Here is a 27171-nt window from a genome sequence, read left to right on the forward strand (position 1 = left end):
TTTTAAGATTCGATCAGATTGGTGTTGAACAACCCAAAGAGCCGAATTCCACAAAAAGGCCCAAGACAACGTCATAAATCTGTCCACGATACCCTGGCGCCACGAGTCTGAAGCAAGTCCACCAACTAGCAGCTTTGAGCAGCTCACAGCATTAAAACAAAAGAACACTTCTTGACAATTCCAAGGATATTGTCAATTTTGGGGCAAGAAATAAAGATTGATGGTCAAAGAGATGCACAGCATGACCATCACATGTAAATCCATGATAGTAATCACGATCACATGCTCTTTGGATTGACTTCCCCCCACCTAGAGGACAAGAACCAGACTGAGATTTCTTTATACAGCTCGTTCAATGAATCGCTGGCCGACTCAGTGATCAGCTGTAAAAACGTGATTCTGTCCAAATTCCCTATAAAATCTTAAATGATTCCCTTTGAGCTAAATTGACCTGTTTCCCTTACAGTGGTGCAAGAGTACGCTATCCTTTCTGTGTTTAGTTATGTTGATTTTTTATGGTTTGATGTGCTGGATTAAATAAATATGAGTGGAATTGTGGGTAGAGGGAGGAATGATACAGAATATCTGGTCTCTGCATGATCATTAAAGGAAAGCCGCATAAAGTCTGTAATTAAAGGACGTGCATGACAGACATAATCATAAATGCATTACCCCAGTCTACACAGATCAAGCTTTGTGTTTAATATAAATGTTCTACACATTACTGCCCATTTCCTTTTAAAGACTCTTGTTGAGACGTTGGCTGGAGATTCAATTTCCTGTCTCTCAAATAATTTAGAATGGTTGCATTTCTGTGTAATTAATGTTTGCCATTGCACAATCTCTGGACAAATTTTCAGCGGAATAAATGCTATCTGTGTTTAGTTAGAAGCATTAAAAACAACTCAAATCTCTCTTTTTTATGTGTGTGTGTACATGCGGTTCAGTGTATTAGAACGTCAAAACAATTTTCCTGTTTTCCAGCTTAAAGAATTGGCCTGATTGAATGGTATGGGAGAGATTGGATGTTGCCGTTATGGATATGGCTTATTTGCTCATTTGAGACGAATGATTGCCTTCATTTCCCATGATATGGGCGTGATGGCAGGAGAACGGCAGCATATTTGCTCTCCTAAACGAGGGTGTAATGGACGCTTTGTGCAACATTAGAGCGCTCTGCGGCTGCCTCTGAGAGGCTCTTGAGAAATGAACCCTGACAACTGCACAGATGTTCAAAAGGCCTTTCTTCTGTTTAGAAGCGTAGACTGTTTGTTTGTTTGTTTGTTTGTTTGTTTGTTTGCTTGTTTGAGGAAGCCATTACCAGTCGGCTACTACGAACACTAGGTCTGTCTTTAGAGGAGAGATGAGAGAGAGAAATTCAAATAGATCCATAACTGCTCATAAATGCTCAGGCACCATCTCGCTCACACGGATGACATCAAACCGCACGTATGCCGTTCCCGGCTTTTACAGCGTAATCACTTTCTGTTTTGAGCTCGTCTCATCTTTTCCATCTCGGCTCATTCCGTCAAATTATCCTCCAAAACAGTTCACCTCCATCCCCTATTCCTCTGTATCTCTTTCTCTCCATTGTCTCTCCCGCTTTCGCCCACTCTTCCCAGAGAAGACCCACAGACCCATCCATTTCTATTAGGCAGGGGAAATGAGCACATTAGGGAAGAGAAGGGGGTGTCGGGCGGAAATGCCGCCCCTTGGGACGATGAGCTGGGGTAATGGAATTACACTCCATTATCAGACGGAGATGATTCCATTTAGCTGGAGAGCAGCGAGCTACAGCGGAGAGATGGAGTAAGAGAGAGGGATGGAGAGAGGAAGAGTTCAGTCCGAGGCTTAGCTAAACAACCACCGTGTTGGCTATCACGCCATTTCTCCAGAGCCAAACAAAACTGCTGATAGGAACTTTCACCCTGACAACACCCTTACTGGTTTACCAAAAATTGGTTTCATAGTAGTTAGGGCTGGGTATCGTTACAAAATTTTCGATACCGATACCGATACCTTGATTTCGATACCGGTTCCTGAACGATACTTTTTTCGATACCAATTTTATGAAATCAATTTTAACAAGATTGACTGATAAGATAACATTTGATTTATGAATTGGGAGGATAAATATAGCAACACCCCGAGCTAAGACAGTGTCTAATTGGTCAAAACACCATTTGGGATGTGGCCAACAACCCGGTTTACATAATCAGGACACCATCACATTTTGCTTTTAGTCATGTTTTTTTAGCTTTTGCTTTTCAGCCACTGGTTTTTAGTCATGGCTTTTTGCCATTACTTTTGCGTACTTCGAGCGCCGTTCCAGCGTGCTTCGGCCTGCACGCCCGCTGCTACTTAGCCACGATGAGAAGAAAACCATATAGTCTTGTTACTTCTATTCTTCTACTTTAATTTATTTTTTTTTTCCGTTGAGAGTTTCGTGTTCTGAGTTAAGTTTTGCCGCAACTCCGTGTCTCCGAGTTCACCTCGAGTCTGTGACCGACCGCTTCAAAACTTCAACCAGCCCACAACTCCGCATCTTCAGCCAACGCCCAACCACTGGCTTCCCAAGACTGAACTTCCAGCCAATCAGCAACCTGTTATACAGCTCGTTCAATGAATCGCTGGCCGACTCAGTGATCAGCTGTAAAAACGTGATTCTGTCCAAATTCCCTATAAAATCTTAAATGATTCCCTTTGAGCTAAATTGACCTGTTTCCCTTACAGTGGTGCAAGAGTACGCTATCCTTTCTGTGTTTAGTTATGTTGATTTTTTATGGTTTGATGTGCTGGATTAAATAAATATGAGTGGAATTGTGGGTAGAGGGAGGAATGATACAGAATATCTGGTCTCTGCATGATCATTAAAGGAAAGCCGCATAAAGTCTGTAATTAAAGGACGTGCATGACAGACATAATCATAAATGCATTACCCCAGTCTACACAGATCAAGCTTTGTGTTTAATATAAATGTTCTACACATTACTGCCCATTTCCTTTTAAAGACTCTTGTTGAGACGTTGGCTGGAGATTCAATTTCCTGTCTCTCAAATAATTTAGAATGGTTGCATTTCTGTGTAATTAATGTTTGCCATTGCACAATCTCTGGACAAATTTTCAGCGGAATAAATGCTATCTGTGTTTAGTTAGAAGCATTAAAAACAACTCAAATCTCTCTTTTTTATGTGTGTGTGTACATGCGGTTCAGTGTATTAGAACGTCAAAACAATTTTCCTGTTTTCCAGCTTAAAGAATTGGCCTGATTGAATGGTATGGGAGAGATTGGATGTTGCCGTTATGGATATGGCTTATTTGCTCATTTGAGACGAATGATTGCCTTCATTTCCCATGATATGGGCGTGATGGCAGGAGAACGGCAGCATATTTGCTCTCCTAAACGAGGGTGTAATGGACGCTTTGTGCAACATTAGAGCGCTCTGCGGCTGCCTCTGAGAGGCTCTTGAGAAATGAACCCTGACAACTGCACAGATGTTCAAAAGGCCTTTCTTCTGTTTAGAAGCGTAGACTGTTTGTTTGTTTGTTTGTTTGTTTGTTTGTTTGCTTGTTTGAGGAAGCCATTACCAGTTACTTCAGGTGTCCAAGTCAACTGGGCTGGACGATATTCCAGCTAGATTTTTAAGCGATGCTGTGGATATTATAGCTCCAACTATTACATTTATTGTTAATCTTTCCTTGGAAAATTGTATATTCGATACTCGATGGTATCGAGGCATTTCGGTCATTGCCTAAAAAGTATCGAACTCGATACCCAGCCCTAATAGTAGTAGTGGAAAATTATAGAAAATCATAATAATAATAATAATAATCATTATTTCAAAATGAAACTAGCAAAAGCACATTAAAGTCCAGTCAAGCACTCTACGTGTTAGTGTTTTACTGATAAAACTGTATACTTCTGAAAATTTCCTCATGGAATATGAACTATAGATTGAGCTATAGCAAAAGTGATGTCTTGCTGTTTCAGGAGTAACTCCGAGCCCATCAGAGACAACATCTACTTCAGCCAAGACAACCTGGTCCATGTCCATATCAAGCAAATGGATATTTTTTTTTAGACTAAGACTAAGATAAGATTTTTTGCTAAGTCTACAAGTCTTTTTCTTCTCAGAGCAATGAACAGAGAGAATAAAGAGGGACTGAAACACTGAAACTGAGACAAGGCTTTGTCTTTTTTGGGTCTCTAGAACAGACAGGAACAAGGTACAACCTGCTCTGACTTCTAATGGTCTTATGAAAAAGATTGTCTTCGGAAACATGAAGATATATCTGATTTTTCTTTTTATCCTCCACCTTTCTTACTGGGGTATAATAAAGGTGAATTTTTAAAACGGATCTGGCAAATTCAGGAAACATAATATTTCATCTTGCGATACCATGGTTCAATCTGCCAATATTTTTATTATGAATTATTGAAAGGTAAGCTGCGTAATATCTGTGCTACTAGTGGAATCAAACAGAAATGCAATAATAATAATAATAGTAGTAGTAGTAGTAGCAATCATAATAATAATAGCAAACAAACAATGTGGTTTCCACAAATATTCTCCCAGTCTGCCATTGGTCAAACAAACAAACAGTCCTGCTCTAAATTGGGTTCATGGCTGATTAGCATGGTCTTTTGGTAGATGCAGCATTTCATTATATCATAGTAAATGTTTTGTTAGTGACCAATTATTTAATAATTTATTTAATTGGTATACCAGTGGGTATCTGTCTTCAGGTAATATGAATTATAGACATCTTTTGGCTGGTTTAGAACTTCATACAAACAAGACAATATATGGTAACACTTTATTTTGATAGTCCACTTTAGACATTCTATTAACAGTAAGTAACTTTGCAACTACATGTCAACTAGCAGTTAGTAGAGTATTAGTAGACTGTCTGCTTAATATCTTCTAACACTTTCTTTGTCAACATTCTACTAACCCTAAACCTACCCTAACAGTCTACTCTGAGAGTTAGTAGACATGTAGTTGCAAATTAATGAGAATTAGTTGACATGTAGTTGACATGTAGTTACAAAGTTACTTATAGTTAATAGAATGTCTAAAGTGGACTATCGAAATAAAGTGTAACCCAATATATCAGCACGGAGTCACGGTGTTTACACTTTTTGAGGAAAACAGCCTGGTATATTGAATGGTTTATTTTTAGTTGATTCCGCACAATAAAGTGGAATTGGAGAAAATATTTCAACATGGAAAAAGTTACACACATCTTTAAATTATTCATGCTCACATCTTTGTGAAGTGACACACCGAACCTAATTAAATTTCATGTGCACAGTTTTTTCAATGTTAATTCATTTTTTTATTTGCAGAGACAACTATAAGTAAGCCATTCGTGGGTTGATTTCCCCAAAGAATGTAAACACTGTAGTTTTATGGCAGTGGCATAAACGCAGAAGTGCGGCATGTGGTACCTCTCAACCAATTTGAAATCAGGTGCCGGTCTACCTGTTTGTCCAAATGGCAGATAGAGGATGCATTTAGAAAATCTGATTGGAAAGGATTACTTTATTCACAATTGTATTCTTAAACTTGTATTCTAATTGCAGAATTTTATTCTATTTTTTCATGAAGATGTGTTTATTATTTTTATTTACTTATGTACTTATTTATTTATTTTAAATAAAAATCACTAATTTAAAGTCACTAATTCTGAGAAATAAAGATGTGGTTTTAAAATATAATCATACATTTTGAGATTTTATTTATTTATTTATTTGTATAAAATTAACACTTTTATTCAGCAAGGATGCATTATATTGATCAAAAGTGACAGTAAAGACATGTTTAATATTACAAAAGTATCATGGTTTTTACAAAAATATTCTCGAGCACCAAATCAGCATATTAAAATGATTTCTGAAGGAGCATGTGACACTGAAGACTGGAGTAATGGCTGCTGAAAATTCAGCTTTAACATCAAAGGAATAAATTATATAAGAAAATATGAAAAAAAAGTTATTTTAAATTGTAATAATATTTCACAAAGCTGAGCATAAAACATTTCTTTCAAAAACATTGACGACTGACAAAGGCAGCAAACCGAAATGTTTGTTATCTGCTTCTATATCTCCTGCAATAAAAAATATGATTTTAGCGTGCAAACCTTGAGTAACTTTTTCAAAAACATCAAATAAATCTTACTGACCCCAAACTTCTGAACAGTGATATAAAGTCACAAATGTGAGATAAGAAGGGCACTGCTGTCATATTAACAACTACTTGAATGTTTCCAATTCAGTACTTCCAATGTGAAGTAAATGCGAGTAATTTCTGTCTCTAGTGGCACCAAATAGAACTGCAAACTGTTTTTTGAGTCACTGACGGGTGAGTTTGGAACAGAACTACCTGACCAATGGCAGATGGGGTGTGTTTGAAACTGGTTCACAATTATTTCCGCAGGTCTGTTTGGTGCCACTAGTGGCGCATAAATTACATGCTTCACATTTAAAGCAGCACTATGTAACTTTTTCTGTATTCAAAATTTGCAAAATGTATATAATGAGCGAGTACATCATGAATTAATCTTCCAAACCGTTTGTCTTATTCCGAATCACTACGGTACACTTATAATAAGTACTTATATTTGGACTATTGTAGCCTGGTCGGGTCGTCGCCGCTGCAGAGTAACACATACCTGCGTGAATCGCCGTAGACATAAACTTAGAGAAGTAGCTCCGGTTGGAATGGGCTTCCGCGGGATGTGTGCAGTTCTGTTTATTAACCGCTAGAGCGCCAAACGTTACATAGTGCTGCTGTAAGGAAACAAAAGGCAACAGCTTTATTCCATGTACCATAAATATCTCAGAGACATTAGTCCTTGTCTTGCACGTTCCCTCATTTCTTATGTTTTGACAGTGTTCTTAAAAAAGGTGCATGAGCCAAATCACAGGTTGCCATGCAGAACTCATAATGGTGCATTTGTGCTAACTCAGTTGCCCCATCACCTTCATACCTCACAGTATCATTCCACACTCACTGTGCCCTCTTTAACACATTAAATCCATGCATTATCCATAGTGGCTATATGAAGCAGAGCTCATTTGAAGATCAGCACTGTATTTATAGACTAGCACTGCTGCGTTTCACAGCTGCTAAAGTCATTTCGAGCGCTGGGATTATTTATTTTAAGATCCCCACTCTTTTATTAGCTCTATTGTATTTTTGCGATGTGAGGGAGTACAGTAAAACTCTCCCCTCAGCGCCGGAGATGTCGACCCCAGGAAGCTGGAAGGAATCCATGAAGACAACTACCATTGTCAGGGCCAACAGGCACAAGTGGATTCTGTCTACAACGATAACATAGGCAAACACACGCCCTTATATATATATATATATAAACATCCTAAGGAAGTACTGGCGGGCAAATAGGTTGAAAATACCCACAAACGCCCCATCGCACCTGACCTCATTTCTGCATGCACAGATTGTCATACTGTACTTCTCTGCATATGTGTGCGTTCTCATGGTTGGTGGCACCTGCCACGGTCTTCGGCGTGCAGCTGTGTGTGTACAGATGCCATAAGTGTGACCTGTCTGGGTGACCCTCCCTGCAGACACGCACACACAGTCCTGTAGCTGCAGTAAAAGCACTGATGTGGGAAGACAGCCATGACATTTAGGCCTTAGTCCACCTCACTTCCTTAGTCATACTTATTTTCTTTTTCTCTCAGAGTCCTTCCTTCAGCTGATACTTGTGGCTATTGGTTTGTGTCTCTTTCCATGCATTCTGACCTCTTTAACAATATATTCCAGGTTAAATACAAGCATTTGTGGCACACTGTGGCATACTTAAAAAAATAAAATAAAATAAAATGAAATGAAAATTGAGGTTTTAGTGAGGCACTTACAAAATAAGTATTTGGCGCTATTTTGATTTAAAATAAACGTATAATTTGAATTACAATTTTTCCTGTTAATACCTGTTTGTTAGTTATGATGGTATTTTCATTTCAAGGTCATTTTAAGGTTTTATGTTTTGTGTGTCATGGCAATGAAGCTGTAAAATTGGATATGGATTAAGTTTGCGGTTGGTAAGATATTTTAATGTTTTTGATATGCTCACTAAGGCTGCATTTATTTGATTAAAATTAAATATATGTATTTTAATATATTTTAAAAGGTAATTTATTCCTGCAATGGCAAAGCTGAATTTTCAGCAGCCATTATCCCAGTCTTCAGTGTCACATGATCCTTCAGAAATCATTCTAATATGCTGATTTGGTGTGCAGGAAACAATTCTTATATTATGAGGTTTTTTTTTTTTTTTTATGTAAACCATTACACATTTTTGATGAATTGAAAGTTCAAAAGAACAGCATTTATTTGAAATAGAAATCTTTTTTAACAATGTAAATGTCTTTACTGTCAATTTTGATTAATTTAATGCATTCTGGTTTTTAAGAAAAAAATTATTTTTAACACTAAAATCATACTAACACCTGTACTGTAACAAGACAAGGAAAGACAAGTCGAAACTGATTTTTCTGGTAAATAACATTATGCCACAAGTGCTGTTTACTGAGCTCAGCTTGAATTGAACTCAGAATATTATATTGTATGTGTACACACATACACAGCACTAATGAATTCCACAGTAATTGAAATTCTAAATGCTTTCACTGCCAGCCTGCCTTTCGGCTACGACTTCCAACCTCTCCGAGGCTTTTTGGCCTGTTAGGGAGCACCTCCACCCGGGCGGAAAGGAGAGGCGGCCTCCCTCACTTCATGAGAAGTAGCTGCTCCCTACAGCTACAGCGGAGGAGGATTATATCAGGTCTTCTTGGTGTGCGTGTGCTAATATGACTGGGTCATTTCAATATCTTGCCAGGAATTAATGGTGTTTTTGTATATGTAGATGCATGTTGACAAAGCTCACAAAGTTTTAATGGAAAACATATTCAAATCGGTAGTTAATTTGCTTAAATTCTGACATTTAGGTCACATAAAAAAAAAACTTTTGCAATGCTCAAGAATTCAGATTGACCTTATTTTAGTACTTCTGGTTTTAAAGAAAAGCGAGTGTGTGTGTGTGTGTGTGTGTGATGAAGGGTGTACAAGTAAACTGCCCAGTGCAGCTCATTACCAGCCATTTCTTCAATATGTAGAAGGTCTAAAGAGATTGTTCTGAAAGAGAGTAAATGGAGTTATAATAAAAAGGGAGGGGGACACACCACCTCTTCTTACCGTTCTCAGGGTGTTCCATCTCTCCGATGCTGCCGTCTGGGGTGGTGCGTTCATAGTGGTCTTCAGGTAGGGCGAGGGGCCCGATACGGGGTCCTAAAGAACTCTTACTGCTGGGTGTCTCTGACTCTTCCAGACCACTGTCATAGTAACTGTGCTGAGAGGGATCCTGCAGATCTTGCGCCTGATTGGCTGTGGAGAAGGTCACTCTGCGATGCGGGAGCTTTGATTGGACAGAGACAGAGAGAGAGGTCAAAGGTCAGTATGCGTGTTGATGACATTATCAAGCATCTTGTGGATGACTTTCATTGTAATTCAAGGAAACAACTATGTACAGTGAATAAAAAAATTCACAAAATTATTAGTTTTAGCTCACATACTAATCTTATGCTAACCTTGGGTATTCAACTTTATTCTGCACCATTTGTGCCACAGGCATGAATGATAATAAACTATGCATATTACTGAAACAAGGTGTGCTATTATCTTCTAAGCTATCAGATTTTATTGATGTTAAAAACCTAAGGAGGAGCCCAAGTTACATTGAGGGACCAATATACCACAGAGACTTGGCAGTGGGCTCTTTAAACTTTGGCCAGTAAGCAACTTTCAATCAATATTCCAGAACACCCAACCATCTAACAACATCCTAAAAAATGCACACATTTTCCCCAGAAAAAAAAAAAAGAATACACTATATTACAATTGTGTCTAATATCAATCAGCTGATTATTTATTTATATATTTTATAAATACAATATTTTAAAGTTAAATTAAGATTATATAATTTTTGCTGTAAATAAATAAAAAAATAATCAAATTATAAAAATTAAAATCAGTAATTTTAATGCTACAAGTGAATTTAGGCATCACAACATTATGATGTACAGTAAAAAAAAATACATATTAATTTGTTATTCAATTATTAGATGTCAGCAAAGGTAACTGAAATGTAAAAAAAATTGGGGAAATAGCATTAATAGTTAAATATCAAGTATTCACAGATATATATTCATTCCTTGCATTGTTGATAAAACTACATTTTTGAATGAATGAAATTATTACTTTTATACGGCCAAGACACATTAAAATAATCAAAAGTAACAGTAAAGACTTTTACATAGTTACAAAAATATATATTTCAAATAAATGCAGTCCTTTTATTTAAAATGTTTATTCATCTAAGAAAAAAAGCATCATAGTTTCCTCAAAGATATTAAGCAGATCAACTGTCTTCGACATGAAAGAAATACAGACTTGGTGAGAATAAAATAATTATTTCAAAAACATTTTTACCAACCCCAAACTTTTAAACAGTAATATATTATATGTCATATACAGTATCCCTAACTTAAATATTTCAAATTAATTAGCACTCAGCAGGCAGATGCTGCTTTCCATCCAAAGCAACATTCACTAATCACAGAGGCAACGTTGATCTATGTAGTAATCATAACTCGAGTCTTTATGAAGATCCACAGCCATTAGAAATTGCACATACATTATTTCCCTTACGTCTAACTATGTATGCATCACCTCGCAAGAGCTAATCCCTCGGCACATGCTGGCTGTACATCCCAGAGTAACACACACAGAGACCTAAACACACACTCTCTCTCTCTCACACACACACACCTAAGGCTCAGTGAGGAGTGTATTAAGCAAGTGTTAGCTAAATCCAGTGTGACTGCAGAAGCCAGGTTTGATAAGGATGATAGAAGCCACAGCTCTCCCAGAGGAGAAGCCCACTTCACACGCCACCCCTCCCTCCAGCAGCACCGACGAGAGAATAGGACATTTCGTCAAGATGGAATGAGACAGCTCGCAAATTGGCATTTGGAGCTCGACGGAGACCACTGTCAGCCACCCAGCTCTCCGAAACACTTCCACCCTCCACATACCAATCACAAACCACAAACCTTCAGAGAGAAAGAAAGAGGGAGTGATAAAGTAAAAACAAGTAGAAGAACTCTACTCATCCTCTCACTGTTATCAATAATACAGAGATGTTCCTCAACCACATTTCTTTTTATTTTCTGACTTTCAATCTCTCTCTCTCCTTCCTCGCACCATGCTGTGGACTTGCCACAGGGAAACAAAACTATTTCATTTCTGCCTCCCTTTCCACTTCACCTCCACACATTCGGTTTGAGAGCTAAGCTGCGATTTGTTTGTTTTGTTTATTTTTACAAGGTAAACATGTTCTTGTGCAATACTCCGCTCTGAACACCCAAAGCTGCTTGTGTTGCATGTAAATTGTTTTGAGCGAGAGGAGAAACTCCTAAAGTAACACTAAGAAATAACTGACTGCACTTCTCTTATTCGCACACTATCTGTTGGTGACAATGAAGGACTCCTGGAGAACACAAAGCATTTCCCGAGATGGGTGAGATGACCTTGCCGTCCAGCCTATAAGTGCCTCCATTGCTTAACTTTTTGTTGTCAGATCTAATAAACGTTGTGCAGAGGATGGATAATGACTGTACTGCTGTGAATGTGATGTGTTTACGTTTACTGAAAGAAATGACTATTGTTCGACAGGGGGTCATTACTCTAGGTCTGCTTTTCTGTAATAGCAATTTTCTAAAGTGCTATAAATTCTATGAATTTGTAATTGCTGTACAGAGTTCAGCACAATTTTGAGCCACAGCAGCTGCTCCGAGATGATTTTATGACTGTCTTACCTTCAAACAAATAGAATGACTCTTTTTAAAACACAGCTGACTGATAATCTGACTGAATCAGCCACTTTTATATACACACCTGTGACTACACATGAAATTAAGTCTAAAAAAAGCATAGTTAAGCTAATTAACTATATTACTCAGTTATATTACTCAGTGAATTGTTTAATGTGACTGAGGTAAATTATTATTATACACACTACCATATAAAAGTCTAATTGTTTTTGAAAAAGGTCTCTCATGCAAAAATAAAAACAGTAAAACAGTAATACTGTGAAATATAATTGCAAAAAAAAAGTTTTCTTTTTTAATATATTGTAAAATGTATTTTGTTTTGAATGGTAAAGCTGTGTTTTCATTAGCCATTACTCCTTCATTAGTCTTCGGTGTCACATTATCCTTCAGAAATCATTATAATATATATTTTTTTACTAAATAAATATTGCTAATTATTTTCAATGTTGAAATCAATTGTGCTGCTCAATATTTTTGAGGAAAACATGATACTTTTTTTGATTCTTTGATAAATGGAATACATTTAAAAAAACAACAACAACATATATTTCAAACAGAATTTTTGTAAAACAATTTTTTTTTCACATTGATCAATTTAATGTGTCTTTGCTGAATAACAGTATTGATTTCTTATTCATTTATTGTCTTAGTTATTTTCTTACAATGTATTTTACATACAGTATATAAATAATGATTATATCTGTAACACAGTCAAAAATCAACAAAACAAAACAAAACAGTGTAGCTTCTGAGCTTTGGTGATTTGTTGCTTTATTATGCAAGAGCAATTCAACTAACATTGATTTTCAACTGAATATGTCTATGCTGCAACATATCACACAGGATTTCAGTATGGGTGAACGGAAATTTCCATCACACAAACAAGAAATATTCTTCCGTAAAGTCCATTAATGAGGACACATCACCTTTATTGCATCTGTGTTGCGGTTGCTAAATTTAATGAATGGAAAAGGAATAGCTGGAGATAATTAGCCAAGCCTTAAGTGCATCTGATGTAATGGTAGATGGGCGTTAGTGGAGCTTTCCACCATCTCCATGCACGCAAAGGCTCAAGAGAGGCTTCAAAACCTTCAGCTGCTGCCTGTAACACTTTGGCCTGTCTTTTTTAACACATGGCTCATCTTCTCTGCTCCAGATAAAATAAAGATAAGCCACACAGTGCACGTTTGTGTAAAGCACAACACTTCTATTCAGAGAGGCGATTGGTTTTTGCTGAGGGATTCATTTTAGACCACTCGCCGTATCTGCTATGAGGCTGGCCATCCCCTTACGCTGATAAACAGAAGTGTGCAAAGACTCCAGTGGGTGCGTGTGGATGGATATACACACACACTGCTCTATTGTTCTCCCTGTTCAATAAGAGAGGACGTGAATAACACCAGACGGGCAGCTCTGAGCTTATTGGATCTGTGCATCTGTATCTATGCGTGTGTGTTTCATTGTATTCTGTTCCTCATTAGTTTTCTCTGTCCGTGAGGATGATAAGACACTGAAGGGCTATATGAGGCTATAATCCATCCTCTCGCACAAACACATATGCAGAGATGATACAGAGAGGTAAATGTGCTCCTATGATAATATGATTCCTGTTTCTCATTCTCAAACTGCGGTGAGTAAAAGAGAGAGTGGAACAGAATATAGAGGTTTCGAGAGCAGAGAGAGTGTGTGTGTGTGTGCGGATAATTTCTTTCGCTGTACTTTCTGTAAAAGCTGCTTTTGTTCCCCCTCTTGGTGTACTCTACTATTTTAGCCCCCAGCTAAGATAGCACTCACTCACAAACAAAACCAGCTACCACTACTAACCTCCCTCCCTCATTCTGTCGGTCTCACTCTCCCTCCCTCTGTTCCAAGTTAGAGGGCAGGTGCCAGGGTTGAGTTATGTAAGGAATGACAGCTATGCCTGAGGACGGGATTGGTTAGCTGGGAAAAAAGCACCTGTGGGACTCAAGTACCTGCCTCAGTCCTCAGAATGCAGAAAAGCTTTGATTCCTGTTAACCGCATCAGAGAGATGTGTAGAGAGAGACAAGAGTGCAGGGAGACGAAAGTGGGAGTGATTTCGGTGACTATGAGGGATGGAGATGCCGAGGCGCCGGCAAGTCAAATAGGAGGGAAGGAGTGAGATGAACAGATAAGGTGAAGAATAAAGTATGAAGAGAGTGATTAATGTGATCGGGTGGGAATGGCACTGATTCTTAAAGTGAATGTGAAATCAAAACTTACCTTATTTAATGTCTTAATACATGTTATTCTGCATGTTATTCCAAAGAAATAATGGTCTGTGTAATCCTTTTCCTCCTCCCTGACATAATAATTATATTATATTATTTTGTTTATATGAATCATATATAAATACAATACAAAATATGTATAATATAACAGAATAGAATAGAATAGAATATGTAACTGGTTTCTTTTCAGAAAGGCAGTATTGCGCTGTCAAAACTCACAGATATTTATCCCTCCATCATTTCTAATCGAGTGAAGACTCATTTGCACTCTTGGAGGCTTTCAGCAGATACATCCTCCCCTGAGGAGCAGGAAGACAACACTGTACTCTCTATAGCTCCGTTGCACTTCACCCCTTACTATCCAATGTCTCGCCGACACAGGCTCTTAATGCTACATTAGCATGTGTGTCGTATTCAGCTAGAAGCCAGCGGCCCAGGTCTAAACTCTGCCTGTGGATTAGAGAGATGAGATGTGAGCAGACAGCAGCTGCCCAATCACCTGATTTAAGACTAACAACCTCTAACAGGCCCTCAAACAGACATGCCCAGCAAACGCTTCGCAGCGGAGCCAAGGCACATATCAGATGGTGCTGCTGTCTTAGTGATAGAGAGGCGGCCAGATTGTCACTTTTCCATGTCAAATTAGGTATCAAAATCTACACAAATCTGTAGAGAACTTCATTTTATCATGCCTTCAAATGCATCTTTTCATCACCGTCACGGATGGAGCCTATCTGTTTTGCAAAATAAATGAGCATTATGTAAATTTCCAATGGAAATGAAGTGTGACCTACTAAACATAACTCAAATGGAAATGAGCGGTCAGACTAGAGGAGGAGATGACTAAAAATGAATTACAGAAATAACATATTCAAAAAACTATAAATATCAAATGATGCCTTGTTTTGTCCACATGGTTAAACACACAAACACACACACACAATATTCACCAATATTCGTTTGTGTTATCATTTGAATTCCTTTCACATGACCTGAGGAGCAGCTAAAAGCAACACGGAGTGACAGGTCTGAAGGTTTGCCATGGCAACAAAGGTCTGTGATGGATACACTACAGTACTGACTGAGGTATTGCAGTACTGCTCGCATATTCACACATACACACACAGCCGCCCAAATCTCTCTTCAACACAACAAATCAACTTTAAAAACATCAAGAGTGTCTGTGAATATATTTTCAATTTACTGCCTCAGTGCACCAAACATATCAGCTCTCAAACGCTCAGATATCGCTGGCAACACAACGGCAGCATGCCAATCACACACTTATCAGCTCAGTTTAGATTACTCTGGAAGTTACAGTGTCAAGGGTATTTCCGATCAGCGAGTACATGCGCGCGCGGTCACACACACAGGCATCTGGGGGACGATTGTGAACTGGTATTTAAAACACCTGAGCTCTGCTACAATTGGTTCCTCCTAAGAATCAAACAGAATATGTTCATTCCAATATCCATGCAAACTCAAATCCACCAAACAAAATGCAAAATACAGTCACAGCCGGTGATGGGCTAGAAGTCATGTGTAAATATTTTGGAAACATGCATTTCATTGTAGAAATGTGCTAGCAGTAACATCATCAAAAAATAAAAATAAATAAGGGATGGTTCACACCAGGGGCGTAGATTACGCACTTTTTCGGGCAAGTGTGTTCGCATAGAGGTTTTCAAGAGCCGGTGGGAATAAATATAGATTTAAATTCAAAGAGACAGGATCTGAAATTTATATTGATCAGAAACTGAAATTTATAGGCCTATATAATGTAGCTGTCGTTTGTATTATTACAAAAAGCTTCTATTTCCAATAAATGCTGTTTTTTCTTCTTTCTTTCGAATTATCAAAGAATTCTGAAATAAACACTTTTTTCAAAAATATCTTTCTTGCTAAACTTTTGAGCGGTAGAGTAGGCCAGCCTGGTCTCATTGTTTATACGTAGGTATTAGTACGTAGCGTTTAAAAGCACAACACATACATTTTTGTTCGTTATGATTGATGCTGAAACGTACAATTAGGATGTATTGCAATGTTCAAAACTTAAAATTGCTACTTATTTACAGCTAAAATACGTAAAATATTTACAAATTGTTTATATCATTAAGATATTTGTATCAATGTATTTTTGCTTTCATTTTATCGATAAGCGAAATAAATGACATTCATTTTATCGAAAAACATGACAGACCGATAAGTGCTGACAGATAAGTGCAATCACAATAATTTATTCATTGCAAAAATGTCAAAAGCAGTACCAAAAGTAGTCCAAATGACGATGTGTTGCATTCACAGCCCTCTCTGGCAGAATACAATAGTTTTGTGTGAGGTATAGAGCAGAATTTACATTGTTAATCGCTGAAAATATTATCCAGGTTATTACTCCGATCCATTTCGTGAAGGTGCGCATTTCTTATTCAAACATAGATATTATCTACATACTTATCTAACATACATATCTATGCAAACCATAGACTGTATAAAAACATGGACGTAGTGTCCGTGACGCCATACATGCAGCCACGATATGACTGTATAACTGATATAGGCTTATGTTTTATTTAATTTTTTTCCCTTTTCATTGGAAATATTTCCAATCAGGAAATATCCAGATTCTCAAATATGTGTAAGTAAATGCATTTTGCACCTTTATAGCAGCCTCTAGCGGCCAGTTGATGAATTACAGTTTAAGTCACTTCCTTGTTGGCTTCACGAGAGAGAGGGGGAGGTTGCCGCTTGATGCAAACACACCTAACCAGAAACACGGCATATCGCAATCTGTGACGAAGCAGGCGAGAGCCAATGAGCGTTCGATTTTCTTGCCGTGAAACCTGTCGTAAAGTTTTTTGAAGCCGCAACTTTTGAATTTGTAACGAGCGCGTCAGTTCTGATGAGAGAATTTGCCAGAGAATTCAGTGAGCGAGCAAGTGAAAAAAACACCACGTTCAGCGATGACTCATCTGAACGCCTCTGATTTGCCATTGCATTCATAAGCACAACAGAATCGTGTGTGATTGGTTATAATGCAGTGCTGTACAAATGCGTCTGTCTGTCTCAGCGCCAGCCAGCGAATGCAGATTTGAATTTAGCAGCTGATGATGTGCCGCGCTGAACGATTTAATCACGCTGGTGTGATTGTATCAAATAAAAAAATAAATATATTATTCGGCTATTTTTGTCTTTTGGAAGCTGCATTCAAAATCCACTTGGTTTTTGAAGCCGCAACTTTTGAATTTGTAACGAGCGCGTCAGTGTCAGCTACGGTCGCTACTCACTCATGATGGAGATGAAGGTCGCTGAATAAAGGTTTGAGTTTGGGACCGTTCATCGATCGCAGACATATGGATTCTGAATATTTGGATTACAGCGCACATATAAAATTGATTACTTTGTGTAATTATGTTGCGGTTTTTGGTGTATTCTATTTTATGGTTCTATTGTCAGTCACAGCATGTTGGAGAAAACACTTTTTGTGTCCCATGGCAAACAAAGCAAATATTACATGATAAGTAATGATTAAACAAATGTTATTCATTTTAAGGGTTTAAAGTGTATCTTGTTTAACATTGTGTATTCTTCAAAACGAGTTGGCAGCAGATTTACAAAAATTGTATTAAATCTCACTGAAATTTAACTCATTTATATCTCATATTTCATTCGTATTTCTGTATGAGAATTCAGTGAGCGAGCAAGTGAAAAAAACACCACGTTCAGCGATGACTCATCTGAACGCCTCTGATTTGCCATTGCATTCATAAGCACAACAGAATCGTGTGTGATTGGTTATAATGCAGTGCTGTACAAATGCGTCTGTCTGTCTCAGCGCCAGCCAGCGAATGCAGATTTGAATTTAGCAGCTGATGATGTGCCGCGCTGAACGATTTAATCACGCTGGTGTGATTGTATCAAATAAAAAAATAAATATATTATTCGGCTATTTTTGTCTTTTGGAAGCTGCATTCAAAATCCACTTGGCTCAGAAATCTGAGTGGGCACGTGCCCACTCACTTTGAATGTGCATGACGCCTCTGGTGTTAACAAGCAAATGTGATTAAAAAAATGCATTTGCTGAAGCAACCATAGGATTTTAGCTTGCTACTACAAGTTTTTGAGGTATCAGACTTGTACCCAAGAGCTTCACATCGCAAATGCAGTGCTGTACCAGGGGAGCTACCTAGCAAGCTTACTATAACGGAAAAAACATACATATGGAACTGGTCACGTGATGTAATCATCAAAATGTTTACAAATCATACACTATGTAAAAGAGTTCTGAGGTTATAAAATTGTGCAAAGTACCATAAAAAAATTAAGTCTTTCTTAATTGACAATCTGCCCCTGTAATCCTAATTTGTGTGAAAAGGAATATAAAGTAGTTGGTGTTTTACTGCCACTAGTGTTAATTTCAGCTGGAAACTGCAGTTCATTGTATGTATAGGTACGTTTTTTTAGAATTTGACAAACATTTAAGTACTTGTACATTTTTCCAATGAGCCTGTGTTGCAATTATCAGCTGGTTAGGCTGTGAGACCATCTGGCCAACAAGCTGAACACAAGCAACCCTGCTTAGGCTGGTCAAAAATTTTTCTACCAACATGGTGACCCTTCAGTCTTCGGTAATTCCTTCATTCTCTTTCTGAATCACTGTCATTCCTTTAGCCCGTCTCTTCATCTGATGAAAAGAGAGGAAAATAAAGATGGAAGAAGAGTGAAAAAGACAGAGATAAAGTGATGAGCAGCAGTCAGTCACTGTGTCTCTTTGAAGGACATCGATTGAGTTATCTATTCCCGACAGTATATACAGCCCTCAGTATGTCACAGCATGTTGGAGAAAACACTTTTTGTGTCCCATGGCAAACAAAGCAAATATTACATGATAAGTAATGATTAAACAAATGTTATTCATTTTAAGGGTTTAAAGTGTATCTTGTTTAACATTGTGTATTCTTCAAAACGAGTTGGCAGCAGATTTACAAAAATTGTATTAAATCTCACTGAAATTTAACTCATTTATATCTCATATTTCATTCGTATTTCTGTATGTTCAGACTTGCTTTGCCACAATATTTTACATGACATATAATCATCCAGTCTGCTGTGTTAAAGGCACCACATTTTCAACATTTTCAGTGACTTATATTTCAGTCTGTTCCTCAGACGAAAATCATATGACTTCCATTCAGTCGTATGGACCAATTTTATGATGTCATTTTGGAACTTGACAGCCCGGATCTACATTCACTTTCATTATATAAATGAGTGACAAAAAACATTCTTCAAGAAAAGCCTTCTCTCTTACTTTTTTTCTCTCTCTCTAAAGAATGCAAGTGGAGGAGAGAATAAATCCATTGTAGGCCCGTAAACAGACAACTACTATAACTACTACTCTATCATGGTGGGGACTTTCCATGATCTTCTATACTGAGATAATGCCCCATATGCCCTAAAACTACTCACAGAGAAACCTTTCTGCATTTTTTTGATTTTCATTAAGACATTATTTAGTATGTTTATGGTCCCCACAATGTAGGTGATTTCAGGTTTTACTATCCCTGCGGGGACCAACTGTGGAAAACAGAACCTGCCCCACACACACACACACATATTTAGCATACACTAGGTTCAACTTGAGTTCATTAATTTAAAGGCATGCACTTCCCAAGAGAGGGTGAATTCTTAAGCTGTTCAGATATATGTTTTTCCCTCAGGTAAACTTCATAAAACAAACTCACAAAACCCAACACTTCCCTTTCTTTAAACGATACCACAGTGCAATGGCTCAATAGTTAATCTCTCTTGATATTCTCTGTGTTTGAAGGAATTGAGCAATTGCTACATTAGATGACTATTGGCCCTTTGAGGCTGTAAAATAAACGTTGAAATGACGCATGCGAAAGGCATATATAGCTTTTTATCAGATTTTGGCGATTAATGCCATGAAAACGATGCTGGCTGATGCATATTTATTGTTATATGTCACCTAATGTGGAAAAATTGTGCCTTGAAACTTATTTCTCTTCCTTTGCCAAACACGTTCTACCCCACTAAAAATACAGCCTAAGCCAGCCTAAGGTGGTCTGCTGGTCATTTAGAGCAGGGGTTTTCAAACCTGTCCTGGAGAATCCCCTGCCCTGCACATTTTGTATGTCTCCCTTATCAGACACACCCAATTCAGGTCTTGCAGTCTCTATAAATGAGCTGATGAATTGAATCAGGTGTGTTAGACGAGGGAGACAAACAAAATGTGCAGTGCATTCAAAATCCACTTGGCTCAGAAATCTGAGTGGGCACGTGCCCACTCACTTTGAATGTGCATGACGCCTCTGGTGTTAACAAGCAAATGTGATTAAAAAAATGCATTTGCTGAAGCAACCATAGGATTTTAGCTTGCTACTACAAGTTTTTGAGGTATCAGACTTGTACCCAAGAGCTTCACATCGCAAATGCAGTGCTGTACCAGGGGAGCTACCTAGCAAGCTTACTATAACGGAAAAAACATACATATGGAACTGGTCACGTGATGTAATCATCAAAATGTTTACAAATCATACACTATGTAAAAGAGTTCTGAGGTTATAAAATTGTGCAAAGTACCATAAAAAAATTAAGTCTTTCTTAATTGACAATCTGCCCCTGTAATCCTAATTTGTGTGAAAAGGAATATAAAGTAGTTGGTGTTTTACTGCCACTAGTGTTAATTTCAGCTGGAAACTGCAGTTCATTGTATGTATAGGTACGTTTTTTTAGAATTTGACAAACATTTAAGTACTTGTACATTTTTCCAATGAGCCTGTGTTGCAATTATCAGCTGGTTAGGCTGTGAGACCATCTGGCCAACAAGCTGAACACAAGCAACCCTGCTTAGGCTGGTCAAAAATTTTTCTACCAACATGGTGACCCTAAGCCAGCCTAAGGTGGTCTGCTGGTCATTTAGAGCAGGGGTTTTCAAACCTGTCCTGGAGAATCCCCTGCCCTGCACATTTTGTATGTCTCCCTTATCAGACACACCCAATTCAGGTCTTGCAGTCTCTATAAATGAGCTGATGAATTGAATCAGGTGTGTTAGACGAGGGAGACAAACAAAATGTGCAGAGCTGGGGGTTTGAAAACCCCCGACTTAGACTGGTCTGTTGGCTGGTTTTAGAGCGTTCCGGGGCAATTATTCAACCCAGGCACATTGGAAAAACATGCCTGCGGTGACATTTCTGCAAAATGACATTACTTTGCTTCTTGCATATTTCGTGACACTTTCAAAGTGAAATATCCAGTAAGTGGCGTTAAAATCGTGTTCAGTTCTATCTGAAACAGATGAAAATGAATCTGGCAATGTTTCATTATGTAGGTTGTTTAGTGTATAGTAGCACTTCGAAAATTAAATGTCCAGTGAGGGGTGCTAAAATGCTATACCTCGTTTGAATATGACGCACCAACCTACACTAAACCCTACCCTAAACCTAACCAATAGTGTTTTTCAGCTGGAAACTGCAGTTCATTGTATGTATAGGTACGTTTTTTTAGAATTTGACAAACATTTAAGTACTTGTACATTTTTCCAATGAGCCTGTGTTGCAATTATCAGCTGGTTAGGCTGTGAGACCATCTGGCCAACAAGCTGAACACAAGCAACCCTGCTTAGGCTGGTCAAAAATTTTTCTACCAACATGGTGACCCTTCAGTCTTCGGTAATTCCTTCATTCTCTTTCTGAATCACTGTCATTCCTTTAGCCCGTCTCTTCATCTGATGAAAAGAGAGGAAAATAAAGATGGAAGAAGAGTGAAAAAGACAGAGATAAAGTGATGAGCAGCAGTCAGTCACTGTGTCTCTTTGAAGGACATCGATTGAGTTATCTATTCCCGACAGTATATACAGCCCTCAGTATTTTCAGACAGGTTCAGTGTGGATATGTGTGTGTGTTTGTACGTGTAAATTATTTTTATCTCTGGAGGGGGAGGGACGAAAGCGTCTTGATGGAAGAGGACATCAGAGTCGCAGAGAAAACGAAAATAAAAAAAACACTCAACCAAACGATCTGACTAGATCTGACCAGCATTAGCGTGTTTAGCATCAAATTAGCCAAATTTAGACAATATTCCAAACGGATTTGGTCTGAGGTCTGTATGGAAATAAATTGTGAGGTAACATTCAAATGTTTAAATGTTAAACATTCAAATAAATAAATAAAAAAAGCTTGCACAAATATTTACCATGGTAACCATAGTTTCTACCAAATTACCGTTGCATCATGGGTCAGAACTTGTCAGTGCCCTCCAACAATGGCTACAGATGCTGCTGATACAGCTTTATTTGTATTGAACGACAAAAATGACTGTAATTTATGATTTCACACTAGTAACACTGAGTAGAATCTGTGGTAACCATGGTAACATATTTCTGAGGGTTACTAAATGATGAACAATAGGTCATCATTTAATAAATCGTTCATTAGTGCTTAAATGCTTTGTTCTCTCACAATGACCTCATGTGGGAATCGTAAGCGATTTTAGCTTTAGCTACTTAGACTCTGTGGCTTCACCTTCACAGTGGCCACTGCTGTGTTAATGTGTATGACTTTCACAGAATGCGCCATAGACCTGGGAGGCAGGTCACTTCCTCTGGTGCTCATGTCTTCATCTCCCCGTGGTCCTCTCATTCCCTGATCCCCTCTCTGCTTCCATTTTTCCTTCCCTCTTTTCGAGCAGGACATTAATCAGCCGGACACTCTTAGTATCACTCTCTCTCTCTCTCTCTACACACAAACAACACTATAACCTCTTATTCCTCTAAAGAAAATCAGGAGGTCATTTTAGAGATTGTGTGTGTGTTGGTAAGTGTTTGTAAAAGAGCTGAGTGGCGCTCTCTGTTAGCTAGACATCCTGCTATCAGATAGCTGCTGGCAATACACAGATAAAACCAGATTAACTCTCTCACACACTCTCTCTCTCTCTCACACACACACACACACACACACACACAGTGAGATCTAAAGCCACACGCCAATGCCGAATTAAGTAGACATGCACATTCGTTATTTTTTCACACACACACACACACACACACACACACACACGCACATAGTGTGAGATCTAAAGCTAAATGACTGCTAGTCGATATATGGCCTAATAGATGGCGGCAAGAATGGATAATAATACAAATGGATATCACCACCATTCTCTAATCTAGAGGTTAATGAAGGGTCTTCGTCCTATGTGATTGGGTTAATGTACAGTAATGTCTAACACCAGTGAAACAATGTTCATGTCTAGTGAAAAAAAATATATTTTGTATATAGTACATATGTTTATATAATACATTTTGAATCCCATATTTACAGTGTAATCTAATTGTGTGTGCAAGTTGAAAGGTTAATTATGTGAGCATTTTGCTTTGTTAGAGCAATATTAGATTATGCTCATTAGGAATTTGCAAGGAAGTGCAAAAAAAATAAATAAATAACACAAGCGAGGTTAATCATGTTCACATACTGCAATGGTGAGAATGATCAGCTCAAAAGATCAGGTTACATCCAAGGGTAAGTTAAAGGCAAACTTAACCTAACACAGGTGTGCTTGAAGTTAATCATACCATTTCAGATTCCACTTTTGATTATTACACAGTGACAATAAAAGTCAAATTACTTTTAAATGTATGAGGTCATTGGCAATGTCGCTCAAGCAGACCTCAACACTGATGCTTACACTAGGAGTTTCAGGGTTTAATGGTTGAATTAGACTAAACACAGACCTCATGTCAGGAAATGTGCTACAGGATAGTTGAGCAGATGCAGGTGAACATCCATAATTGCTTCTGTGGCCTCTACTGCAATGAGGCAGTAGGCTTCAGGCAGTTTTGTAAAGGGCCATGTGGGTGTTCTGCTGCTGATGCCTGTAAATCAGCGGAACGACTTCATGGGCATCGCAAAAGACATTGGCAGGTCTTCAGCATCCACTTGTTATGGGAACTGTGCCATCGCTGGGACATTCCAGGTTGTTGTGAAATTCAAAGCAGAAAAAAATATCAAGGAAAAAACAGATGGGATATATATTCAATTTACTGTAATTTCAATATATCGGTGACTGCCATGATCAACTGCCTACCCATCACCACGTGCAATTTTTCTTATACCTTCAAATGTGCTGATATCAAACAAATGGAGAGGAAGATGAAAGGTGTTTGAAGGAAGGAGGAAATGAAAGGCAGATGAGATGATGTGTACGTGTGAAGAAGAGGCAGAAAAAGAGGAAGCACGTGTGTGTCTGTATGCCTTGCATTCCCCTTTACTTCACTTTTCATTATTTTATGCTTGCTGTGTCTTTTTAAAGGTGCTTTCCTTCTTTGTCACGTTCTTGCCAGTGCCTCATTTTTTTTCTCCCGTTCCCTCTCATTGTGGCCTTGGCAGGAAGGATGACGGGCGACTACTCCGCCGCCTGCAGCGCTGGTCTTTATCACACTGTACACGCTAAATATAGCCCACTCCCTGCATGCGGGACCGAGGGGAGCGAGCGCCTACAAATGATTTAGTGTGTGCATGTATGTTTGCATCATGATGGGTTATAGAACCTGGGGAAAGCAAACAGTTAGCATTAGCATTCATCTCAAAGGCAGTTGCTGAGTTAGCGCAGGACTCCCTAGGAAGTACGCAATTTAAAGTCTGCCAAATATAGAAGTTTTTGAGTTCACACTGGAGTATGCAGCTACTTTGGAATCGGTGTTCAGTGTAGAAAGATGTTTTTGGTATCGGAATGAGGCTCACTTGCCAATGCTGACCAGGCAGTGTGTGTGACAAAGTTTTTAGCATAGCACTTTTAAGCATTTTTAAGCATGTGTTTGTGTTTCTCTCTGATCTTCTTAAGTTTAAAGTATACTTAGGTTTTTATGCATATCCTGGTACAAGCAGTGCGTGTGTAATGTGAACTGCGCAGCCAGATTTTCAAACTGTGCATACTCTTTTCGCACTAATTAAATTCTCCACAAGGTGGCAACACTGCCCTGGATCGTTGTATCACAGTCACAAAAGAAACAGAGGAGACAACAACAACAATCTACTGGAGATGGCAACAATAGTCTATATATGCCTCTGTTTTGATGAGCAGTGTGAGGGACTTTAGATATACCCACAACTGAAGTTCACACAAGTGCAAAGACATTTTTTTTATTGCTCATAACTTTTGGAGAGAAATAGCACAGACAATGGATGAGGATGAAACGGTAACACTTTATTTCGATAGTCCACTTTAGACATTCTATTAACAGTAAGTAACTTTGCAACTACATGTCAACTAGCAGTTAGTAGAGTATTAGTAGACTGTCTGCTTAATATCTTCTAACACTTTCTTTGTCAACATTCTACTAACCCTAAACCTACCCTAACAGTCTACTCTGAGAGTTAGTAGACATGTAGTTGCAAATTAATGAGAATTAGTTGACATGTAGTTACAAAGTTATTTATAGTTAATAGAATGTCTAAAGTGGACTATCGAAATAAAGTGTAACCGATGTAACTGATGAAACTGTTTAGTGTGCATGTGTCCACCACATGTGTTCAGACATTCCTTCAAATGGTATACATTGAAAGGCTATGTTTCGACTGTGCGTATATGCTACACTTTTAGACAAAAGGTACAACGCTGTCACTGGGGTGGTACCCTAAAGTACAAAACATAAAAGTTATATCTTTGTACGTTATATACCCCTAAATGGTACATATTAGTATCTTAAAGGGACATACCTTTTGGAATGGTACTGGTCCAGTTACAGGTCTATACCTTTCTTTTTTTTTTTTTTTTCACATAGGATACTTGGTTAAACCCTAAAGCAGTAGAAGTGCTTATCTAAGTCATCTAAGCAATGCCAGGGGACAGAATGCTTAATATCTCCCTCTGTTGGTCAACTTGCTCCTTCTTCCTCCACAAATGCAAAATCTTTCAGTCTGTTTGTGAAGCTCAGCAGACCAGGGTTGGGAATATCTGATCTTAAAGAACCAGTTACTTTGCATACGTATCTGATGTAGGTTTCAGTGGAGACTCCGAGTCTCCATCTCTCTTTCTCTGCAGAATGATGAATCTGTACACATGGTGCTGGTGTCAGGGAGAGTGAGGAACAGATGGTGCTCTACGCTCAGAGGAGAGGTTACGGACGCCAATAGGCAGGCGAACGCAGCCCAACACAATTACAGACATCCACTCTCTATTCCTCCAGCTGAAATATGAATATAGGACTGTGTTCTTCTGGATAGGCAAATGAGGAGACGGTGGGGTCATATCGAGTTACTGCTAACATCTTGTTTTTTTTTTTATGCTTACAAAACACACGGCAGACGTCACCTTTCATTATGACTGTTTATCAGTGGTGTAGTGGTGCCTTGAGAAGTGGGTATACTCTTAATTTATGCCCCATGACATGTGTTATAAAAAGTGACGTGTAAATCTAGTCTTGTATATTTAGTTCACCCCAAAATGGGCCAGTAGTATTTGCATATTGTCACTTAACTTCTGCTGCTTGACTTCACGGAGTAAGAATCATTATGAAATTAAAATTTGCCACAGAAGAGGTGCAGATTTTGCAATAATAGATTGCAGCAATTAACATTTTGTCAGAACCTCTAGTACATTACATGCTATTTTGTTTAGTTGTCTGTTCGTATGAGAATAATGTCGTGACTATCAATTTATCCAGAATTTATCGCCCCATCCCCACCACCTTTTTAATATAAATAAGCACCAGTCAAGCTGCGATATCAAATAGGACCACAGGGAGACGCCAAAAGACCACTAAACCTGCTGTCTTGATCTTACTGTACATGCTACTACACGATCCATTCAGAATAATTAGACCAGCTCATAATCTAAAACACCTTCAGTCACCATCCAGTATAACACTCGTGCTTTTAAACCAAATACACGCTGAAAATAATAATTTACTGACATCTGGACTCGACTGTCCACAATCTCTGATGAAATCGGTTGGGTTTTCTCTGTATTAGAGCTGTTTTGAA

General features: G+C 38.3%; 1 protein-coding gene across 3 annotated transcripts in view; it reads right to left on the reverse strand.

The window, feature by feature from the left end:
• Positions 1–27171, reverse strand: part of LOC107738605 (protocadherin-1-like) — a 193057-nt gene that overhangs the window by 56161 nt on the left and 109725 nt on the right. For all 3 annotated transcript variants that reach the window (XM_016550372.1, XM_016550374.1, XM_016550373.1), the window contains exon 4: positions 9225–9444. In XM_016550372.1, the coding sequence (XP_016405858.1) occupies positions 9225–9444 (220 nt within the window). The remainder of the gene's footprint in view (positions 1–9224; positions 9445–27171) is intronic.

This window comes from Sinocyclocheilus rhinocerous, unplaced genomic scaffold (assembly GCF_001515625.1).
Source record: "Sinocyclocheilus rhinocerous isolate Xijiao unplaced genomic scaffold, SAMN03320098_v1.1 scaffold2509, whole genome shotgun sequence".
Taxonomy (NCBI): Eukaryota; Metazoa; Chordata; class Actinopteri; order Cypriniformes; family Cyprinidae; genus Sinocyclocheilus; species Sinocyclocheilus rhinocerous.